General features: G+C 35.1%; 1 protein-coding gene across 3 annotated transcripts in view; it reads right to left on the reverse strand.

Moving 5' to 3' along the window:
* Nucleotides 1–8,073: 8,073 nt before the first annotated feature.
* The window catches only part of Mapk10 (mitogen-activated protein kinase 10), a 156,951-nt gene continuing 143,009 nt past the window's right edge, over nucleotides 8,074–22,015 (reverse strand). For all 3 annotated transcript variants that reach the window (XM_077803263.1, XM_026413760.2, XM_077803262.1), the window contains 3 exons: nucleotides 19,988–20,051; nucleotides 17,569–17,646; nucleotides 8,074–8,363 (listed from right to left, as the gene is read on the reverse strand). In XM_077803263.1, coding sequence (XP_077659389.1) covers nucleotides 8,221–8,363; nucleotides 17,569–17,646; nucleotides 19,988–20,051 — 285 coding nt within the window. In that variant the 3' untranslated portion in view covers nucleotides 8,074–8,220. The remainder of the gene's footprint in view (nucleotides 8,364–17,568; nucleotides 17,647–19,987; nucleotides 20,052–22,015) is intronic.

Consider the following 22,015-nt stretch of genomic DNA (forward strand, 5'->3'; position numbering starts at 1 on the left):
GTTTCTCTCTCTCTCTTTCTCTTTTTCATACCACCATATCAATCCATCAGCAAATCTTGTCATCTCTGCATTTACAATATATCTGTACTTACATCCTGACTTAATCCTTCTCAGATCATCTACTTCCTAGTCTAGGCTCCTTCAGGTCTTTCTGAATTTATGTTATATCCTATGATAATTGGATTGTTTTTGGTCTTCTCCCTATACTTCTATTTAGGATCTAAAGGAATAGTTATAATAAGAAAATTCGGATGTATTGTTTCCTTGTTCAAATCTGCTCCAATTTCATTTGCTGTTCCACTTTTTCTTGTCCCTTCTGTTTGATCTGCAACACACTCTGCTGTTCTCTGTATTATGCTCTTTCTACAAGCCAGCTCTTACTCCAAGACCCTCACTTACCCATTGAAATAGTCTTCCTGGGATGCTGATATGCTGTTCCCTCACTTTATTCAGATCTATGAGTAAATGTCACCTTCTTCAAAAGGCATGCCCTGACCACCTTGTCGACAATAGCATCTCTTTTTCACCCCTTAACCTTTTAACCTACTTCCAGTTCTTATCACTTACTTCTATCTTACTCCTACAATAGAATGTAGATTCAGAAGTCTGGGGATGCTGAACTCATCACTGTGGTGTGTACCTAGAATGGTTCTTAGAAGATTGAAGCACTCAATAAACATCTGTGGCATGGATCAATGAATGATTTTTTAGGATTCAATGTCAAATTTGTGGTTCAGATGTTCAGGGATGTTCTGAGTTGAATCTTTTATAGAAAATAATAAATGATTGCATGATACCTTAAGTTATTTCAGGACTCCAGCAGTCACCCATAGGCTAAACAAATTTCAGAGATTTGGCTTCAGTGTATCTATTCACTGCAGAGATGCCAGTACCCCTGGTGATTTTGTTTGTTGATGTGGATATTGATTGATGCCAGCAGTATGAGCCTCAAGCTCAGCATCCAAACCCCATAGGAAACATGTGTTAAAGCAAATCTTTTGCACTGCAGACAAACACACATACTGTTCTTTATATAAGTTGTAAAAATGATATCATCTCCCATAATAATGGAAAATACCAAAATTCTCTTAAGCTGATTCATTAAGTGTACTTAGATACAATTACACAAAATGAGAACATTGGAAGAAGCAGATTTGCTGTTTCACTGCTTAAAGCATACAGTAAAAATGGATTCATTCAAGTAATACCACTAATTTAAACACTATTATTTAAGAAAGCAAATGATATAAAGATATTTTGCTCTTATCACTTATTTTTAAATACAGATTTCTTAACTCTGAATTTTTGAAGATAAGGACCACACATTTTGTCTCCTACACAGAGGTATACAAAGGTGTTCAATAAATGTCTTTGGAGTGAAATAAAAAACTGTTTTAAAATATAGCTCAGAAATTAGAAATTCAGAATGGTGTTCCTAGAGCTTGCTTAGAGCCAATTTTGTAATATATTAACATTAAGGAAGAGGTGATTGCATTTTGCAAATCTTCCTCTTATAAAAGAAATATTCTAATACTATTAGTTCTTTTGCCTGTGTAAAATACTATTATTTGCATTATAAAATTTTATTTTGTATAATTGTTTTAGACAGTATGTTGCCAACACTGATTTAAAAATGTAAATGGAAGACAGATTATACTTGAGATGGTATTGCAGGCAGTGTGGAGGGTTTATAATATGGATAGTGTGTGTACCTGCTTTTGAGTTGCAAACAATATGAGCCATTGGTTTAACTGAAAGAGTCCAGACAAGGTAAAATTAAGGACAATACCAGAAACTCACTGATGAGGAAGTGAAAATTATCACTTCCATGGAGTGAAGCTTGAATCCTCTAAGTTGCCTTTTAGAATTCTTTTATGTTGGTTTTATTGAACAGGAAAAATGCGTCTTTAAGAAAGAAATATTTGACATAAAGGGAATAGAAAATTTTAAAAGGGTATTTTATTCTTTTCCATGTTATCATGTGTCCCAGAAATGTAAATCTCTAGAGCACGTTTTCGGCAACATATTTAAATTGATCTAAATTGTTGAGCTGATGGAATTCAGTCTGGTACCAAGACTGAAGACTTTCAAGGTAGGGTGGCTCTAGACAGGAGGTGACCAGAGGTGATGGACCCTTTTGTGTGCTTGATTGTTTGCAAATGTCTTCCAGGCATGCCTTTCAAAACTCTTGCAGAAAAGGAAGATTACATGTACAAAAACCATCTTGGTGAATCTGTAATATGAGAAATCTCTACCTTGGCTATAACTAGGGCAGCTACTGAACAAATAAACTCATCCTTTTAGGTTCATTGTTCTATACATTGCTTCAAAAAAGTAATGCCCAATAGCCCCACTTCTTGTACTTGCAAACATGGTCAAAATTACCAAATATTTGGTAATCTTTTATGGTACCTGGAACATACCATTAACTCCTTCTGACTCCATGTGCAATCATCCTGTGGAATACAATTTCCCTTCTTATTCTTGTGGTACCTATGTTTCATCACTTTTAGATTCATTTTTTAAGAAAGCAAGGATTTGTGAAGGAAAGTAGGACAGGAGCTATTCCAGAGATACTGAAAGGCTGTTGGTTTCTATTTTTTCTCAAATAATAAAAGAGTAAGTATGATAACCCCAAAGAATAGGTATGTTATTCTTCCAGGCTTTGTAATAATTGATTTGTTAATAAAACATATTATTTATAGAAATAGAAGGGCCCCTCCTCAAAATTAAGACATTGCCTGGTAAACTAAACAAGATCAGTGGCTTCCTTCTTCATCCAGCCACAAAATCACATTTTTTAATTCACCAAAGAGTTTGAGATATTAAAGTTAGCTACCATGTAGACACAGAGAAATCTCTTGGATAATATTTAAATGATTAGAATTTCTGATAATTAACCTAGGAAATTTAATCCTGCTCTTCTTACTCAATGCTCCCAGAACATGACCTTTTTTTCTCTTGCTGATTTTCTACTTTAAAGAAAATTTACTGAATTGCAGATATACAACTAGTATTAAATGACAGAAATGAAGTTATTTTTAGAAGACACCAATCTCAAATGAAAACACAGCATTCTATGGTTGTATTCATAGTACACACTCTTGACCCACGGTGAGAAATTAGTCCATAGCTCATTTCTTATTTATTCCCTGGTGCAATCAGTCCACACGACAAGCTTCTTTCACCAAGGGTCAAAATGAAATGATGAGCGACCCTTCAGAGTTACTGTCTGTACACAAAACCCACGGCAACAATCACAATAACCATTGTTAACAGGCAAACTCCAACAAAGTCTGGGTTTGGATTTGGTTTTATGTTAATAGAATCAGATTTCCTTCAGTTTTAATAATCCATATGAAACAGAAACACAATATATTGATCAGTAACCCCTATGAAGAGTCAAAAGAAGTCAAAGTTCTCCTCTAGTCCAAAGACAATATAAAGGAAAAATTAGAAATGAAAAAATGTGAGAAAGAACACAGAAATGACTTGAATGATTTCAAATCCCTATTAGACATCATCAAGATTGCATTCTGTCCATCTGGCTGCTTGACTTCAGTTCTCACCTCTAAGACCTTGCAAAAAAAACTGGACCTGTATGGTTCTGACTTCCAGGGTTGACCTAAAACTGTAAGAGCCTGTGTGAGAATGTGTGTGCATATGTGTGTGCTTTAAGTACATTTTATAAAAACGGACACAGGACAATTCTCATCATTGGTAATCGTCTTTGGAGTCCAATCATGCAGAATAACAGGCAGGTGCAAGTTAAATCTCATTGCAAGATGGACATGGCAAGGTGAACAGATAATGCTAGATAAGGGCTGGGAGATTTGTTTCTATTAGGATATACTGGCCATCAGTCCCACATAATCAAAAGGTAGATATACAGGAGTCCAAACATAAAGAGAGGCTTCCATTTCCATTTGAATGTCCAAAGAAATGGGTTGAAGTGAACAGTTAAACAACTAAGTGCAAAAAAAAAAAAAAATGGAGGGGATGTGGGGAGAGAGGGGGAGCAGGGAGAGGGAGAGGGAGAGGGAGAAATCGTATATTGTAATCACAAGGAAAATAACTAATTTAACTATTTACATTGTAACATTTTTATTGTTTTTACATAAAGGAGTTTCCTGGTTGGTTTAATAATTTCTGTATAAAATGTTGAATTCTTACAATTAAAATGTGTGTGGAGGACTGATTGGAGAGGGGGATTACTCTTCAAACCCAAAGAGGAGGGGATAAAAATTCCTAGAGCAAATTTACTCCTCTGAGCTGCAGAAGACCTTTTTTCCAGCAAAATTAGTTGACAGCAGTCTTGTATAACATAATGTTTTTAAGATGTAGATTGTCATACGTTAAGAGAATTGAACAGATATAGATTTTTGTGTGTCTTAGGTTATACAATGAATATTTAAATTTTTAGACATCCATTTTATTGTTCTTTCCCCTGACAGGTCACAAAACTATTTATGTATTCTCATTTGTTTCATTGTGCCTTTTGACAAGACTAATTTTCTAATTTGCCAGTCAGCTGTTATCAGTATCTTTAGATAATATTTTTTCTGAAAATGACAACAGATTGAGAGAAAGTGTCCAGCTTCTTGGCCAGCTTTATTAATTAAATAGCCTCCTCTAATTGGTGGAAATTGACCTGGGCCACCACAAAGCTCAGATGACATTAGATTCTTCTTTTTTTTTTTTTTTGATGGTGAAATCTTAGTTTCAGCTTTTATTTCACAATAAGAAATTTTGTTGTAAGGTTAATGTATCCCTTTGTAAAACTGAGCATACTGAGCCCCCAAACACATATAAAAATAGCAAAGACATGTCTAAATTGGTGGTGATTTAGTTAAACTCTCACAATTTAATTCTTTCTACAGATGGGTACCAGCCATCCCTTCTGCAGAACACTACATAATATTTCATTAAGAATTACTGTGAAACCAATTGCCTAGAGAGGAGACAGAAGGTTAAATGCCTCCGAGTACCAACTTCCTGTTCCAAAATGAGCCCCCACCACAAGCAGGCTCTCCACTTTTTGTAGAAATATAGTTCAGGTGACTTGACACTTTCCTGCCCAAAAGGTAAGACCATCTATCTTTTTGGAATAACAGGTAAATACATAGCAAATATTTGGTGCTTTTTCTATTTTGAAGAAAAGAAAACAATGCAGAACATAATATATTCTGTGAATTTGACCATTACATAACTATCTTTTAAAGATATCATAATGAAGGGGACCTAAGACAGGAAGGAGTGGGGGCTTTGAAAGTGGTGATTCTCTTTGTTGTCCCATTTCCCCTCATCTATCTTGCTTTGGTCACCTAGTAAAATTAATCCCACAAGAAGTCCAGAGGCCAAAACCTTACCTCTATTTGTAAATGCTGCTTAAATCCAAGTTTCTTGGCAATAACAGATCTATCACTACAGGTAAACAGCACCAAGACCCATTAAAGGAACTGGAGATCAAAGACTAGTGGAGCTTAGGAAGGCTACAATAGCAAGGGTGGGGAAATGTCTAGCTCTTGCCAGATTTGGTCTGTGTGAATAAAAGAAACAAAATCCCATTGCTTGTGCAAAATGAAAGATAACCTTTCTGGGGCTGGGGCTGGGGCAGTAGCTGGGTCAGGAGCTGGGGCTCAATGGTAGAGCACTTGCCTAGCACATGCAAGGCCCTGGGTTCGATCCTCAGCACCACATAAAAATGAAATAAAATAAAGGTATTGTATCCATCTATTAATATATATATATATAAAACCTTCCTATCAAGATCTTTGAGGATGCTGCTGGAGATCTCTCTGTGTGTCTGGTGTCATCTGTGACTGATGAAATCCCCCTCCAGACTTGTGTCTTTCTAGTAGCTGTCTGCTCTCTGCACTTAATCCCATGTGTGTGTGGGTTGAGGGGTGAGGCCACAGATATATCAAGGACAAAATACAGAGGATGACGAGAAGTAGAGAGCATGGATACAAATAAAGAAGTTTAAAAGAAAGGAATTAAACAGAAAGAAAAGTAACAGAGCTCATATGAAGGAGGGGGCATTAAAAATAAAACTCAGGTCATCTGAAATATTAACCAAAAAGAATGGTAGCAAGATAGAGTGGACATTCTTATTCCAGGGGATAAGCTGCACAATCTAATGATGTTCTCTCCATTTTAAACAAATTGTCCCTTACAAGGAATCCTAGTGTGTGAAGCAATCCCACAAAGGAAGCATAGCTCGAGTGGTGGTGGTGGTGGTGGTGGTGGTGGGTGCAGGTCCCTAGGGACTCTATTGCTTGAAAAGAGACAGCTTCTCTGTTATTGTATTAAGGCAGTTTGCAGAGTAATGTTATTCTCCTTCGCTCTGTTTCTGTGGGGCTTCCATTTGCCAGTCATATCACACTCACCAACCATCCATTTCATGTGTTTCACTTCTTTTTCAGGTGAAATACCACCACATTGGTGAGCACCAAAATGGCCAGAGTGCAAATAACTGTGATGGTACTTCACCAAAGTGAAAAAAGAAGGGAAGCCTGTGCCTCGTTCCTATTATTGCTGAGAAGTCACACGGGTATTGCCGAGTATATAACCAAGAGGTTTCACAGTGCCTCCATCGGTGCTCGGAAAAGCACTTTCATTTAATTGAAACTAAACTCAGATGATTTTGCTAAACATCGACATTAATGCTTCATGGCTTTGAGACAAGCTCATATTGCTAACACCATTTAGCCGCAGTAACTTGTGGCAGTTATTGCTCTCACATCTACTGCAGTACAAATTTCTGATTATCAGCCCTTCTTGGATTGTTCAAACTCATGAAAATAAATAAATAAACATGAAACATCAGTCATATAAAGGAGTCAGAGAAACTCCTGAGAAATAGCAATGTCTCTGGAGATGTTTTCAAATGCTAATCTAAGGATCACCCTGTGCTTTGGGGATTTTATTTTAACTAGTTAATTGTATCTTTCTTCCAGAAGAGAAAAGCAGTATTTCTTCTCAAAATAAAAACTTGGTATGATATGAATCTGGGAAGCAGTCCACAAACAGAAAACTCAACCTACAATCTGAAAGGAGTCTAGGTGGGCTTGTGTTCTGCTAAGTAAGTCACAGGGAGGCAATTCCACTTTGTTTCTGGGAAGGATTCTTACCTTCCAAAGTGTACTCGATGACCCTGCCTCACCACCTGCCACTCTCCTACAGCCTCCTGTCATGACATGTAATCTAGAAATGACAAATGGGGGTCTACTCTTTAAAATATGGACAGTGGTGCCCCCTAGCACCTGGGCAATCATTTCCTTTCGGTTCTGGTCTACCCCTCAGCCCTACTCTCTACTCCCTGCAACCTGTTTGTTGTCTGAGAAAAGGTCCTCAGCTTTTATTCACACATTCTTTTTAAAGGTCAAACCATTCAGAACCTGAAAACTGTTACCCACTCCCCACACACACACTGTACATAAGCATCACATATGTTCTTTCTATAAATTGGTATACAGGTGCCATTTAATCAGTTTAAATTTGGAAGCTACATCTTCAAGGGTCCGAGAGCTCACTCCCCTCTTATATCCCCCTTTACATGGTTTCTTATAAGACATACAGCTTAATCAATTAACAAACTAAACAGCTTATATACTGGCAATATATTACAGATGGGTTGATGTCAGAGTAATAGATCACATGAAATGGACCATGTGGTACCCCAGTGCGTGATGTCTTGGGAGAGCCCTGAGGACACTGACAGTAGCATCTCTACGTAGTGCTGTATGAGTACAGACACATGCGGATCTGTATCTACATCCATCTGACTAGGCCAAAAGGAGCAGGTAGATGCAAGATAGAGACACACACATGCTGGATGGGGCCACTGCACACCTTGTCATGCCATTTGAAAGGGCAGTTACGGGTTGCTGGTTTTGCAGCCATTTAAATTACACTTTATGTGAAAGGCTTCTCTAATTGTGTTTGATCGGCTTTCTGTAATAAGCATCATTGGAAGGAGACCAAAGCAAGAGCAACTAGAAGTTAAATAGACATTTGAGCTTAGCTGCATTACAGAACTTTGGAGAAGCAGGCTGAAAGATTTGTTTCAATTTTAGGCTTGGATTCTCTCCCTTTCTGATTTCTTGACATTTTGTGTCTGCATTTGTGTGTGTGCATGAGTGTCTGTGTGTGTGTGTATGTGTGTGTTCCATCACATCATCTCCTGAAGAACGCTGGGTTTCGCAGGCAGGCGGCTAGTCACCTGCAACAACCCAGGGGTCCCGCCGAGGCTTCCAGGCTGCTGTCAGTGTCAGATGCCAGGGTCTGGTCGGTGGACATGGAGGAGATGTCATTGACAGACGAGGATGGAGGGAGACTCTCACTGCTGTTCACTGCTGCACCTGTGCTAAGAAAATGAAGACCAACATGACTAAATCTGGAACCAAACCCATCTGAATTCCATTCACAATGCTTGGATGGCCAAATGCAAGACAGATGTCTAGTCCATCATTCATTCCATGAACCTTCATAGAAAAACAGATGCAGGGAAAATCATGATAAAACAATACACAGTCCCTAGGTACAAGTTATTCACAGGGTAGTGCAGTGGTTATTACATCTCATTTTATATTAGAAATCACCTGTAATGCTTTTCAAAAAAAAAAAAAAAAACCTACATACTAACATCCACTCACACTGCCCTCCAATACCCTGTAACCCCAGTACCTCTAATATTGCAATGAATTGACGTTAGGTGAGGCCAAGGTTTTGCATTTTTAAATAGCTCCCTAAAGACAGGAAAGCCTGTCAGGCATTTTAAAACACTGGTTGATAGAGAGAACAGATAAACAAACCTGGGATTGAATCTCATCAGGGATTAAAAGACATTGGTTTATAAAGAAGACAGATATTAGGGTTTAAAAAAAAAAACACTAGTTTATAGAGTAGACAAATTATCTCAATTGTTGGGTTTTATGTTTGTTTGTTTTTTGGATTAAGTTCAGGGGCACTTAACCAGTGAGCCACATTCCCAGCCCTTTTGATTTTTTTTTATTTTGAGACAGGGTCTTGCTAAAGTCCTTAGAGTCTTGCTAATTTGCTTAGACTGGCCTTGAACTTGCAATCTCCTGCCTCAGCCTCCCAAGCCATGGGGAATACAGGCATGTGCCACCATACCAGGCCTGATTGCTTTTAATGTAGGAAACTATAAAAAAAAATACATGCAAGGGTCCTGTCCCATAAATATAGACAGAGGTGAAGTCTAGAAATCTGAATTGGTTGAAGATTACAACTCTAGCAAAAGGAATGTATATAGAGTAAATTTTACTACATAGTCAGTAATATGACATCTATTAGATTTAGATCTGAGATGTCCCCTAAAATTCCATGTGTTAAAGACTTAATTCCGAATACAGCAATATTTAGAGGTGAGGATGCTGAAAAAAGGTGATCAGACCATGAGGACTCTGACCTCATCAGCAAATTAATAACCTGATGGCATTACTGTGAGGTAGTAGAAACTGTAGGGGGTAGGGCCTCATTGTAGGAATGGGTCTTTGGGGCATGCCCTTGAGGACTTTATCTGTACCTGGTCCTTCTCCCACACCCCTACTCTTTTTCTTGAACTGCTTTGTGTTGCCTTGAGGTGAACTGCTCTGTGCCACTGAGCCCTTCCACTCTGGTGTTCTGCCTCACCTCAGGTCCATGCTGACCACAGAGTGAAAACAATGAAGCCATGAAATAAAATAAACCTTTCCTCCTTTAAGTTGTTTGTGTCAGGTAATTGGGTCACAGAAACAAAAGCCGACTAACACAAAACCAAACTTAAAACCCATGTTGAAAAATGAAATAAAACTTTTGATGAAAGGTACAACCCCCCCAAAAAAAAAGAAAGAAAGAAAGAAAGAAGCTAGATATAGAGAGCACACATTTTGATGTATGTGTATACTCTGCAACAGGCTTGCTTACCTAAGGTCTACAAATAGAGATTCTGCAAATAACGCTGAATTATGGACTTAGAGTAATCTGGAAAATTCTTTTATAAATTTGTCCGACACATAGTAAAATAAAGATTTCTAAATTCTGAGGGGAAAAAAGTGTTCAGTCAAAACTTGCTGAGTTGCAATAGCATTGAGAACAACAAAGGAAAATAAGCCAAAGGCACTATAAAATTAAATTAAACCATAGCACACTAGAAGCAGTCAACTAACTTTTTCTTTTTCTAGATTCCTTTTATCTAAGCAATATGAGTGGTAAAATGCATGCTTTGTGAAATAGTTTCCTATTAAAAATATCTCCCACATAATCACCTAATAAAACAAGAGGCGAGGAATTCTCACTAAAATTGTATTTGAGGATACATAATATGCAAGATCTTTTTGGTGAAAAATAATAAGTTCAAAATAAGTTAACAATAGCATTATCATGCTGACTGAACAAATCAGAAAAAAACTAAGGAAGTGGCACATACACAGAATCTTTTCTCCTGAAGTAAACATTTTTGCCTATGGGAAAAAAATGTGCTCAAATGTTACAGTATCTAGGAAGGACCTGGATGCATACTCTAAGGCACATTGCACATTTCCTACATGTATTTCAAAGCTTTACTTGTTAATTCTGAATATTTATGTAAATAGGGGAAATATAAAAATTAACAGGGAAAAAGGTCAATATGCAGTGACTCTCAAACTGAGGGTAAGAACTATTCAAATCTGTTGGTATATTTCCTTCTAGTCCTTTCACTAGGAAGTTTCCCTAGTTGTAATTATTTTATAGGTATTTCTTTGAATCCTAATATTTTCATACACAGAAAAAACTTAGGTGTTTTTCATGATCTTTAGACTCCTAGAATCATCAATATCGCCTAATCTTAAATGTTTCTAGAAGAGATTTTTTATGTCTTGTTATCATCTTTCCATAAATAAGCACCCTCATTATCAAATTAATGTGTAATGTAAACTTATCTGGTCTCAATTTATTCCAAATTTACTTAATTAAATCCCTTATATAAATGGTTTGGAGCTAGTTCATTTCCTCTTATAATAAGATTTTATATACTACTTAGCCCTTACATAGCTCAAACAACTAACTATGCTTCTCCCCCTGTTCTCAATTAAATTAGACCATCATCTCTTGTGGATTTTCATATGGTCAAGTCTCTAATAATTTAATATCACTTTGAAGGACTTCACAGAATCCTATTCAATTTTCTCATGTCCTTATTAAACACAAGACTCTAATAAATGCCTGATCAATTGTGGACCTGACAGAGTGAGATTGCTTTTTTCTTACGTCCATTTGACTCCTGAATGATATATTCTTACATTATAGATGGTTTTCAAATCATGTTACTGCAGTTTAGATTTAGTTTTGATTTGAAATGTGAAATGATGCCTATATATCTTTATGTTGCCATTTTATTAAGATATAAGTCAAATATTTTATGAATTATAAATGTAACTTGCCCAATTCAATGTTTTTGGTACAGAGATATACAGATATAACCACAATCTGTTTTGTAGCACTTTTATCACCCCAATACAAAACTCTGAACCCCATTTTTCACCCACCCTCCAGCCCAAGGCAATAACTAATCAATTTTTTGCCTTTATAAATTGCTTATTCTGTATATTTCACATAAACAGAAGGATACAATATGAGACCAGTAGTGATTGTTGTTTTTTTTTTCCACAAAGCACAGTATCTTTAAGTTTCATACTTGCTGTGGCACGTGTCACTATTTCATTACTTTCTATATCTGAATAATAGTCCATTGTATGGACATATTACATTTTGCTTATCTATTTATAGTTGATGGACATTTGATGAACATTTAAGTTGTATTAATTTTGACTATTATGAATAATGCTGTTATAAATATTTGTGTCCAATTTTGTATGAATGTTTTCATTTCTCTTAGGTATATACCAAGGAGTAAAATTGTTACATCATAGAGTAATTCTATGTTTAATTCTATTTGAGTTTATCCTTTATGGGGAATGGCCAAACTGCTTGCAAAAGTGGGTGCACCAGTTTACATTCTCATCAGCAGTTTTAGAGATTCCATTTTCTCTACAACCTTACTATTACTTCTTTCTGTCTACCTTTTTGATTATAACCATTTCAGAGTATGTGTAAAAATAGGTCTCACTGTGGTTTTTGTTTTATAATGGTGATAAGTATCTTTTCATGTCCTTGGTCACTTGATATCTGTTTTGATAGTTTGTTCAGATCATTTGCCCATTGTTTAATTAGGTCACTTTCTTTTTTATTGAGTTGTAAAAGTGTAAAAGTTCTTTATATAATCTGGTTAAAAGTTCCCTGTCAAATGTGATTTGCAACATTTTTGTCTTTTTATTTTCTTGAAAGTGTATTTGAACAATGAACATTTTTAATTTTGCTGAAGTCACATTCATCTATATTTTTTGTCACTTGTGATTTATTTATTTATTTATTTATTTATTTATTTATTTATTTATTTATTTATTTTTGCAGGGGAGGAGTGGGAGTGGGTACCAAGGATTGAACTCAGGGGCACTTGACCACTGAGCCACATTCTTGCCCAATTTTGTATTTTACTTAGAGACAGGGTCTCATTGGAGTTGCTTAGTACCTCGTTGTGGCTGAGGCTGGCTTTGAACTCAGGATCCTCCTGCTGCAGTCTCCTGATCTGCTGAGATTACAGGCATACTTTCGGTTTTATATCTATCTTTTATTAATCTAAGATCATGAAAATTCACTCCTGTTTTCATCTCAGACCTTTATAATTTTAGTTCTTATGCTTAATGATAATTATAATTTTAGTTTTATGGTTCATTTTGGAGTTTATTCTTGTATAGGTAAGGGTCCACTTTAATTCTTTTTGCAGGTAAATATTCAGCTGTCCTAGCACCATTTATTGAAAAGACTATTTTTGGCTCATAAAATGGTCTTGACATCCTATCAAAAATCAATTGATCATAAATGTGGGATTTCTGATCCAATTCTATTCCATTGACCTTTATGGGTATCTTCATGCAAGTAGCATACTGTCTAGAAAATTGTGGTTTTATTGTAAGTTTTAAAATCAGGAAATGTGAAACCTGAATCTTCCAAATGTACTCTCTTCAGGATTCTGTTGGTTACTCTGTGTCCTTTGCATCATTTCCATTTGAGTTTTAAGATCAAATTTCTTAAAAAAAAAAAGGACAGCTGTGGGTTTTTTAAATTGTGTTTAATCAATCTCTAAATTAATGTAGGAAATAGTCACCATAAAAATATTAAGTATTTAAATTCATAAGCAATGGTTTATCCTACCATTTATTTAGTCTTCTTTAATTAATTTTATTTCAACAGTGTTTTATAATATTCAGAGTACAAAGTTTGCACTTCTTAAACTTATTTCTAAGGTTTTTATTTCTTTTTGGTGGAATAATAAATGGAGTAGTTTACTGTTCATTGCTAGTATATAGAAATACAACAGATTTATTTTAATAAAAAGTTTCAATATCAATGGACTGAATAAACATATCAAATAAGTATAGATAAATAGATTTCATGATATATGTACACACATATATAATGAATATTATAGTTGATCAAAATGTCAATCAGGGAGATTTTTTGTTACCATACTCTATTTGAATTATAATGAAATAACCACTTTGAATGCTTTCTATTAAGATATTAGGCTTTTTTCTTTTTTCCTAGCTGGGGTTGATTTGTAGACATGTTATTGTCACAAGTTAAAGCTATGAAATTACTCAAACAAGGGTGAGATAAGGCTTAGCTAAGTCTGCTTTATAAGAACACAATTTAATCTTTACAAGTAAACAGGAGTCCATATCAAGGACAGCTAAAGAAATCACACAAATAAGACTAAGGAAATTTCCTTAGCAAAGCACAAATTTACATCTGTTAATAATACAGAACAAAGCCGAAGTAATTTTCAGGAAACTCTTCATAAAAAGGAGACCATGCTGTAGATTGTACTTATAAAACACACAATCTTACTGTGATTATTTTAATAATCAGCATGTTTTCAGCACACTTTTGGAATGCTCTGAGTTAACATTATGCTATAACACAGAAAACATTTGATAGTATTTTGTTAAACTGAGTATAAAATATTCTTGAATGTTTTGTGTGTGCCAACTCAGTAGGTTCTGTGCAGAAAAGAGTTCCTCTCTGTGTAGTGTCATGGTACCCTTTTGGTACACTATGTGCTGTGTGCTAGAGCTAGCTTTCAGTATCATTCTAGAACCAATCATTAGCATCTCTTTCCAACTCTACATTTACTGATGTCACATTGGGAGCCTGAAATTGTTCACAGAGTATATTAATACCACAGAAGTTGGTAAATGTTTCTAATCAGTTATTTCATAGGTTTTTGTGTGTTTGATTGTTTTTTAAAGAGATGGTTGTTAAATATTAACCAGTCCACACTGTCAGATGAAAAATTTTTGCTTTGGCATGACTTCTTGTATCGCATTATAATATATGTCTATTTGAGGGCAGCCTCTCCTGGCTTTGAGATGACCCATTCAAGTTTATTTTTATGTAGGTAATAAACAAGCTTCGTAAATCAGAAAACCATACAGAAATAAATAGGATGCAATGTGGAACTTGGATTCAGGTTAATTTACTGTCCGTCAGTTTGTAAAAATCTCTTAAACAGAATTGAACTGAATTGAATCTGATTATAATACATATTTGCCTCGGACATCCCAGCAATGGATAAATATCCTTTCTCTCAGTGCTACTCAGGAGGAGCCAGTACAGAGACACATTTTAAAAGATGTTTTGCCATAAATAAATCATTATACATTTTCATTGATAAAATGGTATCAAAAGGAACTAAAAACTACTAATTGGTTTGCAAATGAGGAATATTAGCTACATTCAACTTTACTGTAAAAATTAGGTTTTATGGAATGAAGTAACACTAATGAAAATTTCTTAGGTGGAAGTTATCTAACCTTAAGCATTCCTTATTTCAGGGGACAATGTTGTTTTGTTTTTTAAGGGAATTATTTTGCTGACAACACCTCACACCCAATATCTATCTATCTATCTATCTATCTATCTCTCTCTCTCTCTCTCTTTCTCTCTCTCTCTCTCTCTCTCTCTCTCTCTCTCTCTCTCTCACACACACACACACACACACACACACAAATGTAGATACAGAGAATTAGAAGAAAAATTAGAAGGCAAAGATCACAAAGAGGAATTCTCTATTTGCATAATCTTCAGCCTCTCAACTTGTTTGAGCTTAAAGCTCATAAATAAATAAATAAAGAGATAGATAGTTAGATAGATAAAATATATTCTATTCGACTGGTGACTCAAGCTGGTAGAGATGAACTCAGTGGCGGAGATTACTGCCCCCCCCCCCGCCCATCCCAGGGAGGAGGGATGTATATTAAAAACACCTGGGAAGCTTTATCTTTGATTTGGAGAGTTTGAAAAATCTCTGCCCACCTAATGCTATGCATCCTTATCTTAGTGAGTCATTATAACTTGAAGAACTTTCCTTCCCTGGAAGAATAGAGGGAGGGAACAAATCACATTGTAGAATAAGTTGGCCTCCTATATTTGCTCTAGTTCTAACATTCTATGACAACCGCTTTTAGAGGAAAATTAATTTCTATTCATAGATTACTATTCCCTCAGCAGTCTTTACAAATCAATTCAGGACGCATGCAGCTATGCTAGTCTTGAAAATAAATCACTCTGCAAGTGAAATCAGATAGCAGAAAAACGAGTATAATTATTTATATAGGAATGCATCTGAAGTTTAGATATATTGATATACAGCAATTCCATCAATAAATTTGAAACCTATAAATTCTTCTGCAAATGCACATTGAACTTCCTATTTACATTTTTAAAGCATCACTATAACATGGGTTTGGGTATTAAAACCATTTTGTCCCTGAGGAACTGCATTAATTTACTCTTTTGTGACAGTATTCCCAGTATTACCATAAGTGAATATTTAGAAAGTTTATATTATAAGATTACTTTATCCTAGCTATTTACAAAATTAAATCTAATATGCAAATGTTAATAAGGAAAGGTGTCTATAATGAAGAATGCAAAAAAATGTGACTTTTCAAAAGTTTCTTTTAGTAATTGCCTTTTCTTTCCAGAATAGTTTACCACATTCACACATACTGGTGTGTCAATAAACATTTAACAATTGGTTCTCCAGGAGAATAAAACATGCCCTGATTTGTAAGGCAAATCCATGTTGTAAAAATCTCTCCTGGCTGGTTTCAAATACCAACATAAGGTTAATAAACTCACATTTGGAAAAAGATGTACACAATTGGTTCTCATGGGCTGATAGTTAGCTCTAGCATACAGCTAATGTGCAATGTCTATATGATGCAAATATATACAAACATATGTAAAGTCACCTGGGACAAGGTAGTTATGGGATGACTATTGGGAAATATGTTCTAGTCATTACAGGAATTCTTAAAGAAGAGTCTTTTTGCCTTAGCAAGTGGCATCTTAAGGCATCTTTGAGTTCTTTAATCAGATGCAAATAGAACATGCAGTAAAGTTAGAAATTGTTTTTGCAGATTTATATTAATCCAGGTGCTAGAATGAATGATTAGGTAGGGCAAAGTGGGGGACAACTCCAATGACTCCCTTTGCCCTCCCTGAGGAAAGGAGACGAGATCGAATTGGATATTGCCTCAAGGCTTCGGATGAGAACGCTATGAAATAGGTATAAATTAGCTATTTAAAAAGGCATATGATGTAATTTATTAATTCATCTTATATCTTTTTACACCTGTTTGTTAAAGGTAGAACAACAAATCAGTTTTCCTCTAAATTAGTCATTTGCAGCCTACATCCTTGCTGGAATGTGCTGAGTGTAGTTTAAAGCTAAAAGCAAATGATCACATTTTCTAAAACTTTTATATTCAGAACACAGGCCTTAGGGAGAAAATAGATTCTTGTTAATAAGTGCAAGTAAATTATTTCAAATAGTCTTAAAATACAATGCAAGGACCAGTTATATATATATACATACATATATATGTATATATGTTATATCTAGCTATAGATAGATATGTTATATTGATATATATTTATACATAAAACATACATTAGGAGATAAACACACACACACATATATATAATAATGTATATTATATATATATGATTATATAGATAGCAAACTAAAGGTTTTCCAAGCTGGCTTTAATTATAGCCCATTTTGTTAGATGCTTCAACTATTGTCTTACCAAGTTTGGGGAGAGTCCAAACATTGAGAATGAATGAGGAAAGAGGTCTTGACTGGTGGGATTCCTGACCTCTGCACTGAATTGGTTATCAAAAGAGCTTTCTGGCTCTGTTTCCTAGGAACATTTACCCTTGAACCAGTCCATGTTAACAAAAATTCTTCAGGATTCATTACTATCTTAAAATCAATATAATCCAGAATGAATATCACACCAAATATCAAAAGAAATTAAATTAAAATCATAGAGAAACAGTCCTGCAATATTTGCTAATATACTCTGTAAGCAATGCTATTGATTGCTACCCCTTCTTAGAACCAAAGAAAGCACCCAAGTACTGGTTAATTGGTTATTCACTGAGAGTGAGTACCTGAAGGAGAAGGTTGTCCTTTTACTACGCCATTTTTAGTCTTTTCTTCTGAACTCATCACTTCCTTGTAAATAAGTTCTGTAAGAAACATTTATTCATGTTATTACAGTATAAAAAACAAAATTTTCCTTAATCAGAGAAATTTATTAGTTAATTACAAATAACATTTTCGTGGGGTTGAACAAATTAGAAAAATTAATTGGGATCCCTTTACTCCTCTATTATTTTTTGTGGGGCTGAGGGTTAGGCAATAGTTTATTGTTGTACATGACAGTAGAATCTAGCTTGGCAGATTATATAGAGTATAACTTATTCTACTTAGACTGCTACTTTTGTGGTTGTACATGATGTAGAGTTACCTTGGTCATGTATATAAATACAAGGCTAGGAAAGTTATGACTGATTAATTCTCCTGTCTTTCCTATTCCCCTCCACCTCCACTTCCCTATGTTTCCCTTTGTCTAATCCAATGGATTTCTATTATTACCTTTCCAACCTCCCTTGTTTTGAGTTATCATCCACAAATCAGAGAGAACATTCAACCTTTGTTTTTTTTTTCTTTTTTGGAGGGGGGGATTAGCTTATTTCACTTAGCATGATATTCTCCAGTTCCATCCACTTACCAACAAATGCCATAATTTCACTCTTATTTGTGGCTGTTATTCCTCTATTTCTATATTTCTGGGAAAATGGCATAAAGCCTGGCAAAAAGTATGTATTCAAACCAGTTGAGTCAATAAATATATGTAAAATACTCATGTTTTCTGACATCTTTGAGTGGGATGAGAGGGTACTCCTGATACATTCTACTGTTATCTATGAGCATTTTAATGGCTCTGTTTGAACACCTACTTTTCTTTTATACTTACACCTTAAGAAATGCACAAATTCTCATAACATTAAATTACTACCAATCCTTACAACTTCTATCTTGTACTTCAAACTTTCTTCCAGACTTATATCTTAGATTTGTAAATCTAAACATGTCTAAAATTCCAAACTGGCATCCATTTTGGGGTTTCTCATTGCTATAGTTAAATTTGGATATCTTCATTTCTTTTTTCTTTTTTCTTTTTTTTTTTTTGTACTAGAGATTGAATCTAGAGGTGCTTGACCACTGAGCCACATCCTAGTTCTTTTTATTTTTCTTTTGAGACACTATGTCGCTTAGGACCTTCTGAAGTTACTGAGGCTGGCCTCAAACTTGTGATCTTCCTGCCTCAGCCCCTGAGTCATTGGCATTACAGTCCTGCACCACCATACCTGGTTTCATTTTTTTCTCTCCTTTTCTAAAAATCATTCAGCCCTACTCATTCTTGGTAGTAATGCCATATAATTAGACAATCGTCATCCTTTATGATTGTATTTCTTTCTCTAATTTAGTCTATGTCCTCTTCAAATAATGTCTATATCCTATCACTTTGTTATTCATGAAACCCCAATAATGTCTTCCTGTTCTTACTTAGATTAAAGCAAACCTTTCCCATCTACTATCTGGTGTCATACTTACTGATTCACGTTATGTATAAGCTCATTTTTCCATATTCACCAACATGAACCCTTCACTAGTAGAATCTCTTAACTCTCTTTATAACATTGTTGTTTGTTTCTATTATTTGTTTTTCTATTATATATCCCATTTAGTATTTTCCTTTTCCCATTTTATGTTTATTAATACCTTCGAAAAAGCTCAAAATTTCCTTCCCTTCAGATATCCCCTGTATGTTTTTCCCATTTTTATCTGATCTTTTGATATAATATGCATTTGGTTTTTCTCATATTTATTCTGCTTTATAGTTATTCATATTAATTTAACAATTCTTTACATGTTTGCCGTGTTTTGTGGTTTCGTTTCAACCTCAGTATAATCTTGAAGATTCAGTATGATTTTTGAGAAGTTTTGCTTTAAAAAATTTTAAAAAAATTTATTAAGTAGAAGTAAGCCACTGTTTTCTATTTAAACACTCATGTTCTATAAATACAGTGAATTAATTCATATGTTAACTATTTTTACTTTGTAAAGTCTAAAAACATCTAAAACTTAATATTAATTCTATGTTTTATAAGATAATTATACATAAGACATAGAAAGTTTAACTTTGAAATTTTGAATTCTACCATGATAAACTCTTCAATAGTCAATACTATTTAAAAAGTTGTCAAAATTAATTAATTATTAATCAAATGTGATATTGCTATTAAGATGAAAAAATGGATGAAGTTTTAGGAACTCTGAGTGGTCTAAGATAGCAGTGTAAAAATCCTCTTTTACCAAACTGCTTTACAAGAAAAAAATCTTGATATTTTTTGATATCAAAAATATAAAAAATATTAGTATAGGATTTAGGAAGGATCAGCTGCTTTCTTTATTCTGTTTCACTAAAAAAAAGAAATACCCATTCAGCAGTACTAGAATCACCTTTCCATTCTTCAATGGTGTGCTCTCTTTCATCCAGCTGTTTGTCATATATCTGAGGTGGAGGCTGCAGAATAAAAACAAAGAATAAATTTTGAAAAATCATGCAAACATAACTAAAGTCTTACATGTAGGACAATATCTTGTTATTCACCTATTTCGGTGGTGATCTCAATGTAATTTAAGCTATGGGATATGTACCATAGTTCAGAAGTTAAAATCTTCCAAAACTTATGGAAGATTTACTTTTCTTACAATATTTGCTGCTGATTAAATAAGGCAATGGAACCCAAATCCTGAAACTCACTTCCCAACATTTTCTGATTCAGAATCCACCCCTCAGCAACTAATGGATGAATATATATAAAGCAAATAAAACATTTGATTTAAAGGACCCATTAATTGCTATTTCCTCTCCTATAACAGACCCCTGCTAAAACTCTCCCAGAATGATAAGATCTTACTCCATTTTTAGATTTTCTCTGAAGAAAGGCTTATAATGTCTCTAAATAGACCATGGTTCTGGTCCCCAATATAAAGAAATATCTAGATTAAATTAACTATTGTTCTTGGAACATAAGCTGCCTTTGTATGTAGCTGTTTGCCCCATTTTTACATGGTTTTAATATCTCCTCACTTAGGCATATAAAGCTGCAAGTTGGTCCCTGAGTGGTCCCTGTGTTAGTCATCTCTGGGAGGAATGATGTGACAGAGCCTCAGTCTAACTTATAAAGTCATGTAGCTCCTCTTTCTATGTGGAGTTCAGATATAAAAAAGGAGAGACTTTCATAAACCTACATGCCTTCAAGAAAGGAGGTTATCAAACTCCCAAATCTCTTTTTCCTAATGTTTGACTTAGAGAGATCTAACATGATAGACCAACAGACATAGAAAGAAAAACAAAATCTCTTGGAAAAGCATGTCACTCTGAGGTAGAGAAAGATGGGCCAGAAGATCTGCACCAGCTGACATTGGAATGCCTGCAGAAAAGAGCTATAAAATTCTGGCACATGAGATGGGGAGCCTAGAATTCATCCTTCTTCAACATTCCAAAAGCAATAAGTTTTACAAGAAACTGAGAGTTACTTAATAAAAGTGACTCACACTTGTTAGAAAATGAACCCCTCTAAAATGGCTATTGTAAAAAAAAAAAAAAAAAAAAAAAAAGGCTTTGGATTAGACTTTTAGAGACACCCTCTGGCTTCTGTGAAAGGTTCTCTAGCTCATGAACAGCGCCCAGTGCCACAGTATCCCCTCTTTACTGCATTCAGAATCTCAGGTAGCACGACTAATGATAGAACCCAAATGTTCATCATAGCTCTGGCAGACTGGGGCAGCTCACATCCTGAAGATGTAGCTGGACATGAAACTAGAAGACTATGACCAATTGTGGTGAGGCAAGTTGCATAACTGAGTTATTGAGAAATAACTACTGATGGAGCAAACATTCCTTTAGCACTGGTGCTAGCTACGGGGGCAGAAGACTTTAAGTACTATTGAAGTTGAGATGTGACTAGCTGAACAGTGCTACTCAGCGGTCATCAGCACACTGACAAAGAAAGAAAAGAAGACCTTTGTCCTTCTCCACAGCACTATTGAGAACACACAAATTGACCATAAGGGATCTGGAGTTATCAGGTGTTGCGCACAGGACTTCATTGAGGTAGGTCCTTCTACCTCAAACTATAAAGGACTCTCAAATTATAGGAATAGGATGATTTAATGAGTAAATAAGTAAAATGAAGATATTTTTGAAATGTTGTGAAACTTTTATCTAAGTCAGCTGATGCAAAGCCAGACTCTGTTTTTGGAGAGATGCTTTGCCAAGTGGCAGGTTTTCCTGCTGTACCTCTTCCTAAGAATGTGTAATGCTGTGGTGAGGTCCCCATCCAAACGGCTTTGTTCAGGATCCCTGTGGGACAGTTTGTACAAGCTTTCAGACCCGCAGAGCTCTGTGCTTTGTTGGCACCTCTCTCCTAACAATAGATCAGGCTCTGGATCCTGTATAACTGGCTTCCTCATGCAGTGTAT

This window comes from Urocitellus parryii, chromosome 10 (assembly GCF_045843805.1).
Source record: "Urocitellus parryii isolate mUroPar1 chromosome 10, mUroPar1.hap1, whole genome shotgun sequence".
NCBI classification, from domain to species: domain Eukaryota; kingdom Metazoa; phylum Chordata; class Mammalia; order Rodentia; family Sciuridae; genus Urocitellus; species Urocitellus parryii.